Raw genomic sequence first — 18067 nt, 5'->3', positions numbered from 1 at the left:
TATATTTCTTAAGGCTAAAGGGATCAAGGAATATGGGGAGAAAGCATGGACAGGGTACAGAACTTGGATGATCAGCCATGATCTCATTAAATGGCGGAGCGGGTTCGAGGGGCCGAATGGCCTACTCCTGCTCCTATCTTCTATGTTTCTATGTACAGGAAACTTTGTGTTATCCGGAAGCTCGAGCCACCAGCAAAAATCAGGAGCCGTTTAGTTAGGTTTTTTTTCTTCTCGTGGCTTTTTTTTTCAACAGTCAGGCTCTGGAAAGTCTCTCTGAAGCTGTTGCTAAGCTACAGAGACGCTTCCAAGGTATGGGCCAACTATTTAGAAGCTGTTGCTAAGCAACGGTGTTTGTTGTCAGATACGGAGATGAAAAGCTCCGTATGCTTCAACATTAACGCTGGTGTGTCCGGCAGTTTTGAGGGAACGGCAACAGCTCGGTCCCGTCGGTGCCGGATAGCACAAAGTTTCCTGTAATACTTGTGGGTTAATTTTCATTTCATAGTCTCCTGGCATGTAACCAAAACCATCAGTTATATCACTGTACTCTTGCTAAAGTATTAGTAGCCTGGTCTACCATAACATTTCTTGTTACCAGACTTAGTACCACATAATGGGGGTAATTTTCACCTTCACTGCTTGGGCGGTAAACTGGCGGAGCGGTTTGCCTACTCGTTATAGAACCCACCCAATTTTAATTTCCACTAAAATCAGTGGAATGGAAATTGGGCTGTTTCTATAATAGTTGGATGATCTGCTCAAGTGGTGAAAGTGAAAATCACTCCCAAGATATCTTATCTAAAATCATGATAATGTCACAGTTCGCCACTGGAAGTTTCAAAACATATACTTTACCCTATTGGCCAGTTTTTTTGTCCATCTTACTTTGTGCTTGGTGAAAGATACTATTTTATGATTGATCCTTGAGCTGTATCTTGTATTGGTCCCAAATTATGGCAGCGCTTTGTGCACCAGAGTTGAACTTAAGTTGATTTCAGTGCTGGTGACCATGATGCCTTCAACCCAATTATCTTTATCTTCCACTGCTCTAACAGAGTGTTAATGTACAGTTTATTTGGGCATTCTTCCTCTTGTTGATCACCATTTTCTGGATCATGCATCATTTTCTTTAGGTGTAAGCATCCTTTTCTTGGAAAAGATACATTTTATTAAATGTATTTATTAAATTAAAAAGGAATTAAACTACCTGCTGTCCAGGGTATCTACCCCGAGAGGTGCCGGGGGAAGGCCCTGAGTATCATTAAAGACGCGAGCCACCCCAGCCACAACCTCTTCGCCCTGCTCCCGTCCGGTAAGAGATACCAAAGCATACGGTCTCGTACCAGCAGGTTTCGAAACAGCTTCTACCCCCAGGCCATAAGACTCATGAACATATAATTTATTATTATTTATTACTGTTGTTTTATTTATTACTGTATTTCTATTAGTATTTTATCATTGTTATACCATATTTATTCCAATGTTGGGAGGACTCGTAAAAATCAACATTTCATTGTGCAGTACACACGTCTGCTGCATATATGACAAATAAAATTGAATTGTATTGTATTGTATATTTGTGAAATGCCCATTTTCCCCACACTTGTAGCTGGATGGTTCTCCTTGTTGTGTGACGCACTTGTCCAACTTATTATCGTTATTCTTGTGCTTGAAATGTTACACTTTCCTGTCCGTGTGTTTGATTAAATCTACAGATGCTGCGGCTTGTGGTGGTCGCAGTGAATTAACTTTCTTTGATGGTGAGATGCCCATCAAATTTTCCCATTACTGTGTCATGTTTTTAAATTTGCTTTTCTGTCAGTTTGAATGAGGCAAGAATATCCTTTCCTTTATTGACCATGCAATAAATCAGTGTGTTTATTTGTCCAATTTCCACTCTGTCTGCTAATCCTGACACGACATGATAGTGTTCCTTATGCTTTTTCCAACTTGGCTATTCATCAGGCATGAAAAAAATTAAATAACTGGAAGAGTTATTGCAATAGCAACTTCTGTCATATTTAGTTTTCCTTGACACTTAAAACCTGTGTTACAACATCCTAATAGTGCTCCACTTGCAGCTCATAAACCATTGACTTTCCTGCTCGATGCTCCCACTGGCTATTATTTTGTTCATGGTTTTTCTTGCTTACTGAGAACACTTCAGCAGTTTCCTTTTTGTTTTCAGTGGATATGCTTGAACTGCTGACAACATGTAAGAGTTTCAGACAGATTAATTACACTTGGCAACACAACAGGAAGTGCTTGACTTTATTTGCAAGATTCACACAGATTGATCCATTACTGCAACCGTCTTCCTAAGACTTTCCCCACTTCAGAACAGGCCAGCTGTACCTTGGGATGGCTTGTTCACTCCACACAATGCCTGTTGAGCCCTTGTGCAACTGGGAGCAAGAAACACGATATGCTAAGAGCTACCGTGTCTTTTCCACGTTGCCTCCACAGTCTATTCCTGCTAATTCAGTGCCATTTTTTTGTGCTAAATAAAGTTGAATCATCCAAGAATTTGAATTAAGTAATATAAATAATAAAGAAAAGTGAGACAAAAACTTCTTTACCCAGAGAGTGGTGAGAATATGGAACTTGCTACCACAGGGAGTGGTTGAAGCGAATAGTATCAATGCATTTAAGGGGAGGCTGGACATGCATATGAGGGAGAAGGGAATCGAGGGTTATGCTGATAGAGTTAGATGAGGAAAGACGGGAGGAGACTCGAGTGGAGCATAAATGCCAGCATGGACTGGTTGGGCCGAATGGCCTGTTTCTGTGCTGTATATCCTATGTAATCCTATGTAAAAGCAAAATACTGCGGATGCTGGAAATCTGAAATAAAAACAGAAAATGCTGGAAATACTCAGCAGGTCAGGCAGCATCTGTGGAGAGAGAAACAGAGTTAACGGGTTGAATTTTCATTGGGCCGTGGGGTCGGGATTGGAGGCGTGTGTGGGTTTAAAATCACGAAATCGGGGGTCCCGACCCCATCCCGCCCCCAACCCACCTCCATGCCAGTTTCAAAGGAGGCGGGTACCCGCCCCGCACTGGGACCTGCCTCCCCGAGGCGGGAAGGTGATTAGTGCCAATTAACTGCCTGTTAACAGGTAGTTAACAGGCAGTTTTTAGCCTAATCCCTATTTTCATTGTTGAAATGTGGGATTCCCGACGGCTCCAAACCACGGCAAGTTAGCGAGGCAGGCCGTCGGGATGAAGGGCTTGGAGGGTTCGAGATGAGTGATGGGTGCATGAGTGCAGAAGTAAGTGTGTTTGGTCTGTGTAAAGTGTTTAAAGAAGTTCTACTAACCTTTACTTACCTTTACAGCCTTCCTTCCTTCAGGTCTCGGGAGTCCCTCATCTCACCAGCACAGAAAGCAGAATGGCCGCGATCTGTCAAAATCTGCAGCCTCTGCTTTCTGTTCCGGGGAGATCTCTAAATCATCCTGAGAGGAAGGAATTAACCTGGAGAACATATTGTCAGTGTTTGACAGCTTCAAACAGATGTGAAACGCTGATATTTCATCTGTCAAAAGGTCTTGACAGATGAAATATCAATCTACGATGTCACCTGTTGCTGGGTGGCCCTTAATTGGCCTGCTGAGCCCCCTGGGTGGGCTCAACAAGGTCAATCAAGTCTAAATCGCGTGGGTTGGCTAGAACTCGATGGAGGCGGGACTACAACTCCAAAAGTTGTAGTCCCTCCTCCTACCCGCCTCCTCAATGAAAATCCAGCCCAACGTTTCAGGTCGATGACCTTTCGACGAAAGGTCATCGACCTGAAACAAAAAAGTGAGAACCTGATGCTAAAAAAATGAACTATCAAATAATTTGAATTAACTTTCTTTGAATTAAGACCTGCATTTTACTGTGGGGTTGGTATTTTTGATTCTAATCATCACTACAGTATTTTTTTTCTGCATGAATGTCAGTTTGAACTTTTTAATCTGTTACAGGTTCTGAAGAACAGATTTCTGAAGAGCAGATTTCTGAAGAACAGATTTCTGATGAAGAACTTGAAAGCGAAGATAAAATAATTAAACACAATGCCAGTGATGAACAGATATTAGGGATATTTTATGGTGCACCGACTAATGCTAGTGCAAACCCTTGGCAAGCATCCATCAAATTGAGAAGACACATATGTGGAGGATCGTTAATCCATCTATGTTGGGTTCTAACAGCAGCACATTGTGTTTCTGATGGGTATGTGCTTTATTTATTGAAAAGATTGCAGAAGGTCTAAGACACTAATCAGCTCATTCCAAATATAGCATGGAAAGTGTATTCAGAGGGCTGTCTGATAAAGACTGAGAAGGCATTTCAAAGTGTCAGATTGTGATTGTATTGTTTTCATAACCTTCAACAACTCTTAACTTTTTACAAAGCTTAAGGGCCTGAATTTCCTCTCTTACGCCAGGCACATCTCAAGTCTTGCTGTCCGGGTAGCGAGGGTAGAAAATGGTTAACAACCCCCCTGCTAGTGGAAACAGTTTCTCCCTTTTCATCATCATCCACCTCATCATCATCGTATATGACAAGGTAGCAGTTGTATCTCTGTTCTTCATCTTACTCCTCCTCATCATCATCTTCCTCCTCCTGTTGCTGTAATCGATTTGCAGGAAATAAGGGTAGACTCTAAATATGATGAGCCTCCTAGAATCAAGGAGACAGTGAAGAGGGTGGAAGATTGTGTCAGTGTAGTGCTTCACAGAAATGCCAGGGCTATAGTATAAGTGTTCAGCCACCAACCTGGCGCTGCCAAAATTGCCATCTTCCACAACAAGAACAGAGTGGCTCCCCATGAGCTCCATGGCCTACCCCTCATAAGGCATGAGGCCTTTAAAGGTGGGGTGGCCTCCTCTGGTAGTCTGTATTTGCGGGGCATGCGGCGGCATTTTTATCCTGCAAGAAGATTGAGTATATGAAGGGAAGGTTATCAATTGAGGGGTGTGTGCCAAGTGGCATCGGAGAGGGGAAGTAAGAGGTGTGACAGTATCAGGCTGTCAAAGTAGAGGAAAGTGCAGCGAAGGAAGGTCATGGTAATAGAGTCATAGGGGGAAAAATTGGATATCGGCCATTTTGGTGCGCTAATATCAGTTGGGCGTAAAGTTTAGCGGCCGGTGCTAATTATCGCCTCCGACTGGAAAATTCGCCTCTATCGCCCCTGGAGGTGATTTGAGCACTAAATCAGGCGCTACACACCTCTCTTAAGGCACAAGCGTCAGGGAACGAGGCGCTACCTCAGAACGCTACCGAAGCTCAGACGATGTCAATTACCATGAAAGCCAGACAGACTGGCGCCATCCAGTTTTTAAAGGGGAGGGGCCATCTTGCTGGCCAGCCACACCCTGCTCATTGCAGCCTTGAATCTCGGCCTGGAGAGACCTCAAAAGCAATTGTGTTGGAAGCACTAATGGATAGGCCCAGGGAAAGAACTCGGCACTTAGGAACCTCAAAAGTGGTACTGAGGGCATTAAATCTCTCCAGACAGCTCTCTCCTTCTCAACCTGCATGTACCAAAAATGTTGCCAACAAGAAAAGGCAGGAAGCTCCCGCCTTTAAATAGCACTCCCCCAGCACCTTCCCGACTTGAAAACTTTCCCCTCTACCTGTCGTTCCTAGTGGCAGGTGCTAAGGCAGGGGGTGCGACTCAATATCCGGTCCGGGGTGCTACAGGGGCGTTGCATGCTTGACTGATGTCACGATCTGCGGGCGCAGGAGATCGTGGCGGTAGTGTTTAGCGCCGCCGCAAAATGACTGGTCAATTTCGCGATTGACGCTAAAATCGCCGCTAAGTTCCTACCACCCCATTAGTGCCCCCCGGAGGTGCTAACGGGAGGCTCTAACCAACCGAACTTTTCCCCCATAGAGTCATAACGGCACGGAAGGAGGCCATTCGGCCCATCGAGTCCGTGCCGGCTCTCTGCATAGCAATCCAGTCAGGCCCATTCCCCTGCTCTATCCCCGTAGCCCAGCAAGTTTATTTCCCTCAAGTGCCTATCCAGTCTCCCCTTGAAAACGTTGAGCGTCTCCGCTTCCACCACTTCTGTCGGCAGCGAATTCCAGGTCCTCACCACTCGCTGCGTAAAATAGTTTTTCCTCACGTTCCCCCTGTATCTCTTGCCCAAAACCTTAAATCTGTGTCCCCTAGTCCTTGTACCATCAACTAGTGGGAACAGCCTTTCCCTGTCTAACCTATCCAAACCCGTATTAATCTTGTACACCTCTATCAAATCACCCCTCAACCTCCTTTGCTCTAATGAAAACAAATCCAGTTTCTCCAACCTGTCCTTGTAGCTAAGATCCCCCATCCCCGGAACCATTCTGATAAATCTCCTCTGAGCTTATCAAGGGCCTTCATATCCGTCCTCAAATGTGGTGACCAGAACTGGATGCAATACTCCAGTTGTGGCCTAGCCAGCACTTTCTAAAGGATCAGCATAACTTCTCTACTTTTGTACTCAATACCTCTATTTATGAAGCCCAAGATCCCATATGCTTTGCTAACCACTCTCTCAATATGTCCCGCCACCTTCAGGGACCTATGTACATTAACTCCCAGGTCCCTCTGTCCCTGCACACTCTTTAAAACTGTGCCATTAAGTGTATATTGTCTCTCCCTGTTCCTTCTGACAAAATGCATCACCTCACACTTCTCTGTATTAAATTCCAGCTGCCACTTGTCTGCCCATTCTGCTAGCCTTTCTATGTCCTGTTGCAGTCGATTGGTATCATCATCACTGTTTGCCAGCCCCCCAAGTTTGGTGTCATCTGCAAATTTAGATACTCTACTCTGTATTTCAATATCCAGGTCATTCATATATATCAAAAAAAGCAGTGGCCCCAGCACTGACCCTTGGGGAACACCACTGTCTACCATCCTCCAGTCTGAAAAAACAGCCATTTACCACAACTTGCTGTTTTCTGTCCTTAAGCCAATTCCTTATCCAAGCTGCCACTGACCCACCTATTCCATGAGCCTCAATTTTGTTAACCAGCCTTCTATGTGGTACTTTGTCAAACGCCTTCCTAAAATCCATGTAGACAACATCCATTGCATTCCCTTCATCAATCCTCCCTGTTATTTCGTCAAAAAATTCAATTAGATTAGTCAAACACGGTCTGCCTTTTACAAATCCGTGTTGGCTCTCCTTAATTAGCTTAAACCTCTCCAAGTGCCCGTTAATTTTTTCCTTGATTATTGTTTCTAAAACTTTACCCACCACTGATGTGAAACTGACTGCATTTACTAGGATTGTCCTTATACCCTTTCTTGAACAATGGTGTCACATTTGCCACTTTCCAATCCTTAGGCACTTCCAACGCGTCTAGGGAAGATTGTAAAATTATGGCAAATGCTTCCGCTATCTCCTCCCCCAATTTCCTTAACAACCTGGGATGCATGCCATCTGGACCAGGTGACTTATCCACTCTAAGCATACCCAGCCTTTCTAGTACATCCTGTCTATCAATTTTCACCCCTTCCATTACTTCTAACTTTTCCACTTCTACCGATATTTTGTCAGCATCCACCTCCTTAGTAAACACCGATACAAAGTATTCATTGAGTATTCTAACCTTGCCCTGCGCCTCTAAGCATATATCACTATCTTTGTCCCTAATAGGCCCCACCCCGCCTCTTACTACCCGCTTACTGTTTATATGCCGGTAGAAGATTTTTGGGTTCCCTTTTATGTTAACTGCCACTCTACTGTCATATTCTCTCTTTGCCAATCTTATTTTCAACTTTACTTCCCCTCTCAACTTATTGTATTTGGTCTGGTTCTCCCTTGAAGAATTCACCTGACATTCATCGTACACCCTCTTTTTTTGTTTCATCGTCTTCTCTATCTCCCTCATCATCCAAGGAGTCCTTGCTTTGGTTCCCTTACCCTTCCCTCTTATTGGAATGTACCTAGCCTGTATTGGAACATCTCCTCCTTAAAGATCACCCATTGTTCCATTATAGTTTTCCTGTCAGTCTTTGGTTCCATTTTACCTTGGCTAGATCCTTTCGCATCCCATTGAAGTTAGCCCTATTCCAGTTTAGAAGCTCCATTCTAGATTGTTCCTTGCTCCTCTCCATTGCTAATCTAAATCTTATGATACGATGATCACTCGTACCCAAGTGTTCTCCCACAGACACTTGGTCGACCTGGCCCACCTCATTCCCCAGCACCAGATCCAGCAATGCCTCCTTTCTAGTTGGGCCAAGAACATACTGGTCAAGGAAACTTTCCTGAACACATTTCAGGAATTCCTCCCCCTCCTTTCCCTTTACCCTAGCATTATCCCAATCGATGATTGGATATTTAAAATCCCCCAATATCACCACTCTATAGCTCTTGCATATCTCTGCAATTTCCCTGCAGATTTGCTCCTCTACCTCCCTCTCACTATTTGGAGGCCTATAGAGTAACCCCAATAGCGTGATCATACCCTTTTTGCTCCTCAACTCTAACCAAATGGATTCTGTCCTTGTCCCCTCAAGAACATTCTCCCTTTCCAACACTACAATGTCTTCCTTAATCAGCACTCCCTTTTTTCCTTCCCTATCTTAAATTTTGATGGATGAAAAATCAGGTGGAGCACACTGATCTCAACATACAAATTCACAATATGCACCCATGTTGCAGGAAGGTCTGCGCCAGGAACACTATTTTGTAAAATCTACCCTTATATTTGTCACCCTATGTAGCTACTTACCTCTAGATTGGGACATTGCTTTCAATTTAAGCTATTAGCCAGTCTCCACATGCCCCATTAGGCAGGCTGTCAGCACAAGACCGAAGCTGTACTGAGAGCTTTTGCGAATTATTCAAATTCACCATCAATGCAAAATTGCACACAGTCCGCTCAGTGTGTTGTGGGCCTTCTTTGCAGTCACTCAATCCTGATGTAAATTGTGCCAGGATCACAAAATCGGAAGGTTGGGTGTTCGGACGTGGCAGAGGACTCCAAATAGTGGAATAATGGCACCCGATGCTGTGACAGCATTTTACCCATTTTCTGCTACTTTTGCAGCATTATTTCTTGGAGATGGCTTTAAAAAGAGCAGTAAATATAGCAAATAGTTTTCAAAAGCTTCAAGCCAATGTACTCGGCTATATTTTCCTCTACTCGCTAATGTTATTGAAAAATTGCCTTCCTTGATTTACATTCTCAATGCCTTTTGTATTAATATTAGTGAACAGAGGATATACCCAACCATCCATGTCATTATAAAACAGTCATTTTGTATCAGAGTCAGTAAATGTAATCACGGTAAAAAAGATAGAAATTAAAGCTACATTTATCCAACTAAATATAAAGAATTATATATATCCGTGTAGTAACACAGGGAATTAATTGCACTAGACTAAGAACTGCCATTTTCCAGAATTAATGTGCTACTTTTTTTAAAGTGTTTCAGAATCGAGGTTGAAAGTTTCACTTGGCAAAACAAATGTCCGCAGAACAGAAGGAACAACCTTTGGTGTTGAACGGATTATTATCCATGGATCCTATTATAAAACTGACAATGCAATATACAACGATATTGGCAAGTATCAGTGTTACTTATTTGAGAAAATAACTTTTATTCCAGTTTGAATAAAATTAATATTTCAGTTAACTTCTGATATTCACTGAATTATTTTCTTGTTCCAGCTTTACTTAAACTGAAAGGTGGCTGTGCCAAAGAAAGCGATCATGTTAAAACAATAAATCTGGCAGAAGATTATTTTTCTCCCAAAACTGAATGTAAAATATCTGGATGGGGCAAGACAGAATTAGGTATTTCTTTTCTTTGGTCTGCTAACAAGAACTGCCAATTTTTCATATTATGTTGCTTCATGTGAGGCTTAGCATTGCTGCAGGAAGAAGCTTCTTCTTGTATTTCCTTTTTGCAGCCAGCAATCGTGTTAAACATCAGTCATTGGTGCAAATCGGAGCCAGAACATCACAATTTGGATGGTACGCTAGAACTGAGCCCCAAGCGGAATTGTCTTGGTTCATTTATGTTTTGCCCCAGTAGCTAATGGGGCATAGAGCGAAGCCAGATTTCCCTATTCCTGTTGAGCTGAAAGATGGAAACCAGATACAGGCTGGGAACCAGATTCAGGGGAATGGTAGCATAGTGGTACAGGAAACTTTGGTTTATCCGGAGGTTATAAGGTTATATGTCCGGAATACTCGATCTAACGGCAAAAATCAGGAGCCGTTTTCTATATGTTTTTTTAGTTCTCGTTGCTTTTTTTTCCCAGTCAAGCACTGCAAGGCCTGTAGCTATAGCAACAGCTTCAGCTACAGAGGCTTGCAGCTGCAGCCCACTGTTTTGAAGCTGTTGCTAAGCAACAGGGTTTGTTGATTCACACGGAGCTTCTCAGTTCCCTATGTTTAAACATTAACTCTGGTATGTCCGGCACTTTTGATGTTACGGCACCAGCTCGGTCCCGTCAGTGCCGGATATCAGAAAGTTTCCTGTAATGTTACTGGGCTAGTAATCCAGAGGCCTGGACTAATGACCCAGAGACGTGAGTTCAAATCCAACCACGGCAGCTGGGGAATTTCAATTCAGTTAATTAAATAAATCTGGAATAAAAAACTATGAAACTATCGGATTGTCGTAAAAACCCATCTGGTTCACTAATGTCCTTTAGGGAAGGAAATCTGCTGTCCTTACCTGGTCTGGCCTATATGTAACTCCAGACCCACAGCAATGTGATTGACTCTTAACTGCCCTCTGAAATGGCCTAGCAAGCCACCCAGTTGTAACAAACCGCTACGAATCACAAGAATAAGAATAAAACTGGACGGACCACCTGGCATTGACCTCAGCACTGGCTATGGACACAACAACGGCACACCCAGCCCAGTCGACTCTGCAAAGTCCTCCTCACCAACATCTGGGGACTTGTGCCAAAATTGGGAGAGCTGTCCCACAGACTAGTTAAGCAACAGCCTGGCATAGACATACTCACAGAATCGTACCATTCAGCCACTGTCCCAAACTCCTCCATCACCATCCCTGGGTATGTCCTGTCACACCAGCAGGATAGACCCACCAGGGGTGGCTGCACAGTGGTATACAGTCGGGAAGGAGTGGCCCTGGGAGTCCTCAGCATTGACTCCAGACCCCATGAAGTCTCATGGCTTCAGGTCAAGCATGAGCAAGGAAACCTCCTGTTGATTACCACCTACCGCCCTCCCTCAGCTGATGAATCAGTACTCTTCCATGTTGAACACCTTGGAAGAAGCAATGAGAGTAACAAGGGCACAGAATGTACTTCAATGTCCATCACCAAGAGTGGCTCGGTAGCACCACTGGTGACCAACCTGGCTGAGTCCTGAAGGACATTGCTGCTAGTCTGGGCCTGCAACAGGTGGTGAGAGAAGCAACACAAAGGAAAAACCTACTTGACCTCAACCTCACCAATTTACCTGTCACAGATGCATCTGTCCATGTAGCAGTAAACACCGCACAGTCATTGTGAAGACAAAGTCCCATCTTCACACTGAGGGCACCCTCCATCGGGTTGTGTGGCACTACCACCGTGCTAAATGGGATAGATGCAGAACAGATCTAGCAGCTCAAAACTGAGCATCCATCAGGCGCTGTGGGCCATCAGCAGCAGCAGAATTGTATTCCACCACAATATGTAACCTCATGGCCCGGCATATCACTCACTCTACCATTACCAGCAAGCCAGGGGACCAACCCTGGTTCAATAAGGAGTGTAGAAGAGCATGCCAGGAGCAGCACCAGGTTTACCTAAAAATGAGGTGCCAACCTGGGGAAGCTACAACACTGGACTACATGCATGTTAAAAAGTGGAAGCTAAGACAGAGCTAAGCGATCCCTCAATCAAGAGATCAAATCAAAGCTCTGCAGTACTGCCATATCCAGTTGTGAATGGTGGTGGACCATTAAACAACTAACGGGAGGAGGAGGCTCCAAGAATATCCCCATCCTCAATGATGGTTGAGCCCAGCACATGAGTGCAAAAGACAAGGCTGAAGCGTTTGCAACCATCTTCAGCCAGAAGTTCCGAGTGGATGATCCATATCGGCCTCCTCCTGAGGTCCCCACCACCACAGAAGCCAGTCTTCAGCCAATTTGATTCGCTCCACGTGATATCAAGAAATGGCTGAGCGCACTGGATACAGCAAAGGCTATGGGCCCCGACAACATCCCGGCTGTCATGCTGAAGACTTGTGCTCCAGAACTAGCCACGCCTCTAGCCAAGCTGTTCCAGTACAGCTACAACACTGGCATCTGTCCGGCAACGTGTAAAACTGCCCAGGTATGTCCTGTCCACAAAAAGCAAGACAAATTCAATCCAGCCAATTACCACCCCATCAGTCTACTCTCAATCATCAGCAAAGTGATGGAAGGTGTCATCGACAGTGCTATCAAGCGGCACTTGCTCACCAATAACCTGCTTACTGATGCCCAGTTTGGGTTCCGCCAAGACCACTCAACTCCCAACCTCATTATAGCCTTGGTCCAAACATGGACAAAGGATCTGAATTCCATAGGTGAGGTGAGAGTGACTGCCCTTGACATCAAGTCAGCATTTGACCGAGTGTGGCATCAAGGAGCCCTAGTAAAACTGAAGTTAATGGGAATCGGGGGGCAAACTCTCCACCGGCTGGAGTCATACCTAGCACAAAGGAAGATGGTTGTGGTGGTTGGAGGTCAATCATCACAGCCCCAGGACATCGCTGCAGGAGTTCCTCAGGACAGTGTTTCCAGGCCCAACCATCTTCAGCTGCTTCATTAATGACCTTCCCTTCAACATAAAATCAGAAATGGGGATATTTGCTGATAATTGTACAGTGTTCAGTGCCATTCACAACTCCTCAGATAATGAAGCAGTCCGTGCCCGCATGCAACAAGACCTGGATGACGTTCCGGCTTGGGCTGATAAGTGGCAGGTAACATTCGTGCCACACAAGTGCTAGGCAATGACTATCTCCAACAAGCGAGAGTCTAACCACCGCCCCTTGACATTCAACGGCATTACCATCGCCGAATTCCCCATTAACATCCCGGGGGTCACCATTGACCAGAAACTTAACCGGATCAGCCAAATAAATACTATGGCAACACAAGCAGGTCAGAGGCTAGGTATTCTGCAGCGAGTGTCTTTCCACCATCTACAAGGCACAAGTAAGGAGTGTAATGGAATACTCTCCACTTGCCTGGACGAGTGCAGCTCCAACAACACTCAAGAAGCTCGACATCATCCAGGACAAAGCAACCCACTTGATTGGCACCCCATCCACCACCTTAAACATTCACTCCCTCCACCACCGGTGTACCGTGGCTGCAGTGTGTACCATCTACAAGATGCACTGCAGCAACTCGCCAAGGCTTCTTCGGCAGCACCTCCCAAACCCACAACCTCTTCCACCTAGAAGGACAAGGGGAGCAGGCGCATGGGAACACCACCACCTCACAGTTCCCCTCCGATTCACACACCATTCTGACTTGGAAATATATCGCCGAACCTTCATCGTCGCTGGGTCAAAATCCTGCAACTCCCTCCCTAACAGCACTGTGGGAGTACCTTCACCACACAGACTGCAGCGGTTCAAGAAGGCGGCTCATCACCACCTTCTCAAGGGCAATTAGGGATGGGCAGTAAATGCTGGCCTTGCCAGCGATGCCCACATCCCATGAACGAATAAAAAGAAAGGCTGCTCTGGTTTGAAACCTTTTCAAAGGCAGTTCATTTGTTCATTCTTGCTAAGCATATCTAGGCCAAGTAAAATGCGATAAACTCTTACCAACATCAGAAGCAAACAGTAAGATTTCCACTAACTTTTCCGCCTTTGACTAAAAGGCACCACATTTCAGACTTAACTTCCTGGATATTGTTCACTGAGGACTGCATTAATAATAGTAATACATTTAATCTCATTCATCTCTTTTCCTAGGTTATATTCATCCAGAGATCAGAACTGACCAAGATTAATTTGCATTTAAAACCTTATGGTTTATGTATGTATTTTCAAAGCAATATTTTTTGTCTCCCCAACTTTCTAACCCACCCCTGCTGAAGGTTGGCTCCTGCTCGGTTATAGTTCCATAGCACCTTATTCAATTTGCCATTTTCATGCATGAACCCCGACAGACTATTCTAACATGAAAGGGATCACAGCTGGGCTTGATTTTGTGATTATTCAACATGCACATATACACTTTCACACAGGCATCATTGGATAATGATCGGCCAGTCAGCCTGAGCTCAGTGGTAGCTCTCTCACCTCTGAGTCTGAAGGTTGTGGGTTCAAGTCCCACTCCAGAGACTTGAGCACAAAAAGCTAGGCTGACACTCCAGTGCAGTACTGAGAGAGTGCCGCACTGTCGGACGTGTTGTCCTTTGGATAAGATGTTAAGACGAGGCCCCATCTGATCTCGCAAGTGGATGTAAAAGAACTCATGGCAGTATTTCGAAGAAGAGCAGGAGAGTTATCTCTGGTGACATGGTCAATATTTATCCCTCAACCAACATCATTAAAAACAGATTATCTGGTCATTATCACATTGCTGTTTGTGGGAGCTTGCTGTGTGCAAATTGGCTGCCGCGTTTCCTACATTGCAACAGTGACTACACTTCAAAAGTACTTAATTGGCTGTCCTGAGGTCGTGAATGGCGCTATATAAAGGCAAGGCTTTCTGTGAGAAGCACCCCTGATGATTGCTTGCCCTTCCTCCCTACCTCATGACAACCTAATGTTGCTTCAACTGAGATCATGTCACTTACATTTACCCACTGAGACCTCACAGCAAGCTCCCACAAACAGCAATGTGATAATGACCAGATAATCTGTTTTTAGTGATGTTGGTTGAGGGATAAATATTGACCATGACACCAGAGATAACTCCCCTGCTCTTCTTCGAAATAGTGCCATGGGTTCTTTTACATCCACCTGAGAGATCAGATGGGGCCTCATTTTAACATCTTCACAGAAACCCCACAATGCAGATAGAGGCCATTTCGGCCCATCGAGCCTGCACCGACACATATCCCACCCGATCCCTGTAACCCCTACACCAACGCATATCCCACCCTATCCCCGTAACCCCACGTATTTAATCCCCCTAACACTAAGGGTCAATTTATCATAGCCAATCAACCTAACCTGCACATCTTTGGACTGTGGGAGGAAACCGGAGCACCCGGAGGAAACCCACGCAAACACGGGGAGAATGTGCAAACTCCACGCAGAAAGTCACCCGAGGCCGGATTCGAACCCGGGTCCCTGGCGCTATGAGGCAACAGTGCTAACCACTATGCCACCATCCAAAGGACAACACAGAATCATCTCCTGTTTTGATTCCTTTCAATTTTATTAACTGTGCATTTCAGACAAATATCTGGCTGCAATTTAAAGAAAAGAATGAAAGTAAGAATGAACTTGAATTTCTATTGCATCTTGTCACAGCCTAAGGATGTCCCAATGGAATATTTTGAAGTACATTCTAGGCAAGCATGGCAACCAATTTGCACAAGGCAAGGTCCCACAAACAGCAAATGAATGAATGACCGTATAATCTCTATTTGGTGGTGTTAGTTGAGGGAGGTGCGCTGGCCAGCACACTGGGAGAACTCCCTGCTCTTCCTCAAATAGTGCCACCAGATCTTTTGTATCCACTTGAGCTGGCAGACAATACCTCAGTTTAATGTTTGCATCCGAAAGACAGTTTTAATAATTGTGGCACAATCAGACAAACTGCAAAAGGTTTGTGAAAGATGTTTTTAATACTGTTGGATTTTTACCCTAGCGTTAAAATGCTGGCGCTTTAGAAATATATTATTAATTTTAAAGGGGGTCATTTTAACTTTTACTGATGGTGTAAAACGGGTGATCTTGGATCGGCCGCCGATTATACATCCTGCCTGATTTTCCTTGAATGGGGAGGATAAATCGGGCGGGGTGTCTAATGGGCAACCGATCCAATATCTTACACCATAACCAGAAGGTAAAATTACATCAAAATGTGATTTCAGGTCACCTCCAGCAGATTTTTATGTAAAACAATTGTCAGTGACACTCTAATAGAATGGAACTTAAGCTCACCCCAGTTGTACAAGAACATGGAGTGGGAGGGGGAGGATTCAGTTGTCGTTGTCCACGTAGGAACCAACGACATAGGTAGAACTAGGAATGAGGTTCTGCTGAGGGAGTTTGAAGAGCTAGGATCCAAATTAAAAAGCAGAACCTCAAAGGTAATAATCTCTGGATTGTTATCTGAACCACGCACAAATTGGCATAGGGACAAACAGATTAGAGGTTTAAGTGCATGGGGAAAGAGGGAGCTGTTCCGTTGGGATGGGCTCCACTTAAACCAGTGTCCTGATGAATTGAATAACTAGGGCAGTAGACAGGGCTTTAAACTAATGAAAGGGGGGAGGAGGATTCAGGAAAGAGTAAATTTAACAGCAGCAAGAGAAATGTCAAGGCCCTAGAGCAGAGTAGAGTTCTGGATAAAAATAAGCAGGAAGGGACAGAGAGAGTAACAAAGGTAATAAGGCATCAGTGACTAAGGTGACATCAGGGAAAAAGAGAAATAAGTCAAAGCTAAAGGCTCTATATCTGAATGCGCGAAGCATTCGCAACAAAATAGAGGAATAGCGCAGTTAGAAATTAACAGGTTTGATCTAATAGCCATAACGGAGACGTGGTTGCAAAGTGGCCAAGGTTGGGAACTAAATATTCCAGGATACATAACTTTTAAAAGGGATAGGCAAAATGAAAAAGGAGGAGGGGTAGCCCTGATAATAAAGGACTGGATAAAGACAGTAGAGAGAAAGGATCTTAACTCCGAAAATCAAGAAGTAGAATCAGTTTGGGTGGAACTAAGAAACAGTAAGGGGCTGAAAACATTGGTGGCAGTTGTTTACAGGCCCCTAAACAGTCGTAATGTAGGGCAGAGTATAAATCAGGAAATTAGAGGTGCATATAACAAGGGTAATACAGTAATCATGGGGGACTTTAACTACATACAGGCTGGGCAAACCAAATTTGCAGTAATAGTGTGGAGGACGAATTCATGGAATGTATGCGGGATAGTTTTCTAGATCAGTATGTTGAGGAACCAACTAGGGAACAGGCTATTTTAGATCTAGTATTGTGCAATGAGAAAGGGTTAATAAATAACCTTGTAGTAAAGGGGTCTTTAGGGAAGAGTGACCATAATATGATAGAATTTTATATAGAGTTTGAAAGTGATTTAGTTAAATCCAAAACTAGGATCTTAACTCTAAACAAAGCAAACTGCTTAGGTATGAGGGGCGAGTTGGCTAAGGTAGATTGGGAAATTACATTAAAAGGTATGACAGTGGAGAGGAATGGCTAGCATTTAAAGAACGAATACATAATTTACAACAAATATACATTCCTTTAAGGCACAAAAACTCCACAGGAAAAGTGGTCCAACCGTGGCTAACAAGACAAGTTAAAGATAGTATTAGATCAAAGGAAGAGGCTTATAATGCTGCCAAAAAGAGTAGTAAGCCTGAGGATTGGGAGAATTTTAGAATTCAGCAAAGGAGGACCAAGAAATTGATAAAGAAAGGGAAAATAGAATATGAGAGTAAACTAACGAGAGACATAAAAACAGAATGTAAAACTATAGGTATGTAAAAAGGAAAAGATTAGTGAAAGTAAATGTGGGTCCCTTACAGGCTGAGACAGGAGAAATTATAATGGGGAATAAGGAAATGGCAGGGAAATTAAACAAATACTTTGGGCAGGATTTTCATTGGGCCATGGAGGCAGGATTGGAGGCATGTGGGGGGTTAAAATCGCGAAATCAGGGGTCACGAACCCATCCCGCCCCCAACCCGCCTCCATGCCAGTTTCAAAGGAGGCAGATACCCGACCTGTGCTGGGACCCGCCTCCCCGAGGCGGGAAGGGGATTAGTGCCAATTAACTGCCTGTTAACAGGCAGTTTTTAGCCTAATCCCTATTTTTATTCCTGAAGTGTGGGATTCCCGATGGCTCCAAACCACGCCAAGTTAGCAAGGTGGACCATCGGGCTGAAGGGCTTGGAGGGTTCGA

The 18067-nt window shown here is 44.3% G+C and overlaps 1 protein-coding gene across 1 annotated transcript in view; it reads left to right on the top strand.

Annotated features, from left to right (window-relative positions):
• Window positions 1-18067, top strand: part of LOC147113429 (factor VII-activating protease-like) — an 88881-nt gene that overhangs the window by 61725 nt on the left and 9089 nt on the right. The window contains exons 10-12 of the mRNA XM_085994480.1: window positions 3966-4215; window positions 9417-9553; window positions 9661-9786. Of these exons, the coding sequence (XP_085850606.1) occupies window positions 3966-4215; window positions 9417-9553; window positions 9661-9786 (513 nt within the window). The remainder of the gene's footprint in view (window positions 1-3965; window positions 4216-9416; window positions 9554-9660; window positions 9787-18067) is intronic.

The sequence above is a fragment of the Somniosus microcephalus genome, chromosome 8 (assembly GCF_052327205.1).
Source record: "Somniosus microcephalus isolate GS21.2 chromosome 8, FLI_Smic_1.0, whole genome shotgun sequence".
Classification (NCBI taxonomy): Eukaryota; Metazoa; Chordata; class Chondrichthyes; order Squaliformes; family Somniosidae; genus Somniosus; species Somniosus microcephalus.
Note: the sequence above shows the minus strand (reverse complement) of the source record. Positions and strands in the feature narration are given on the sequence as shown.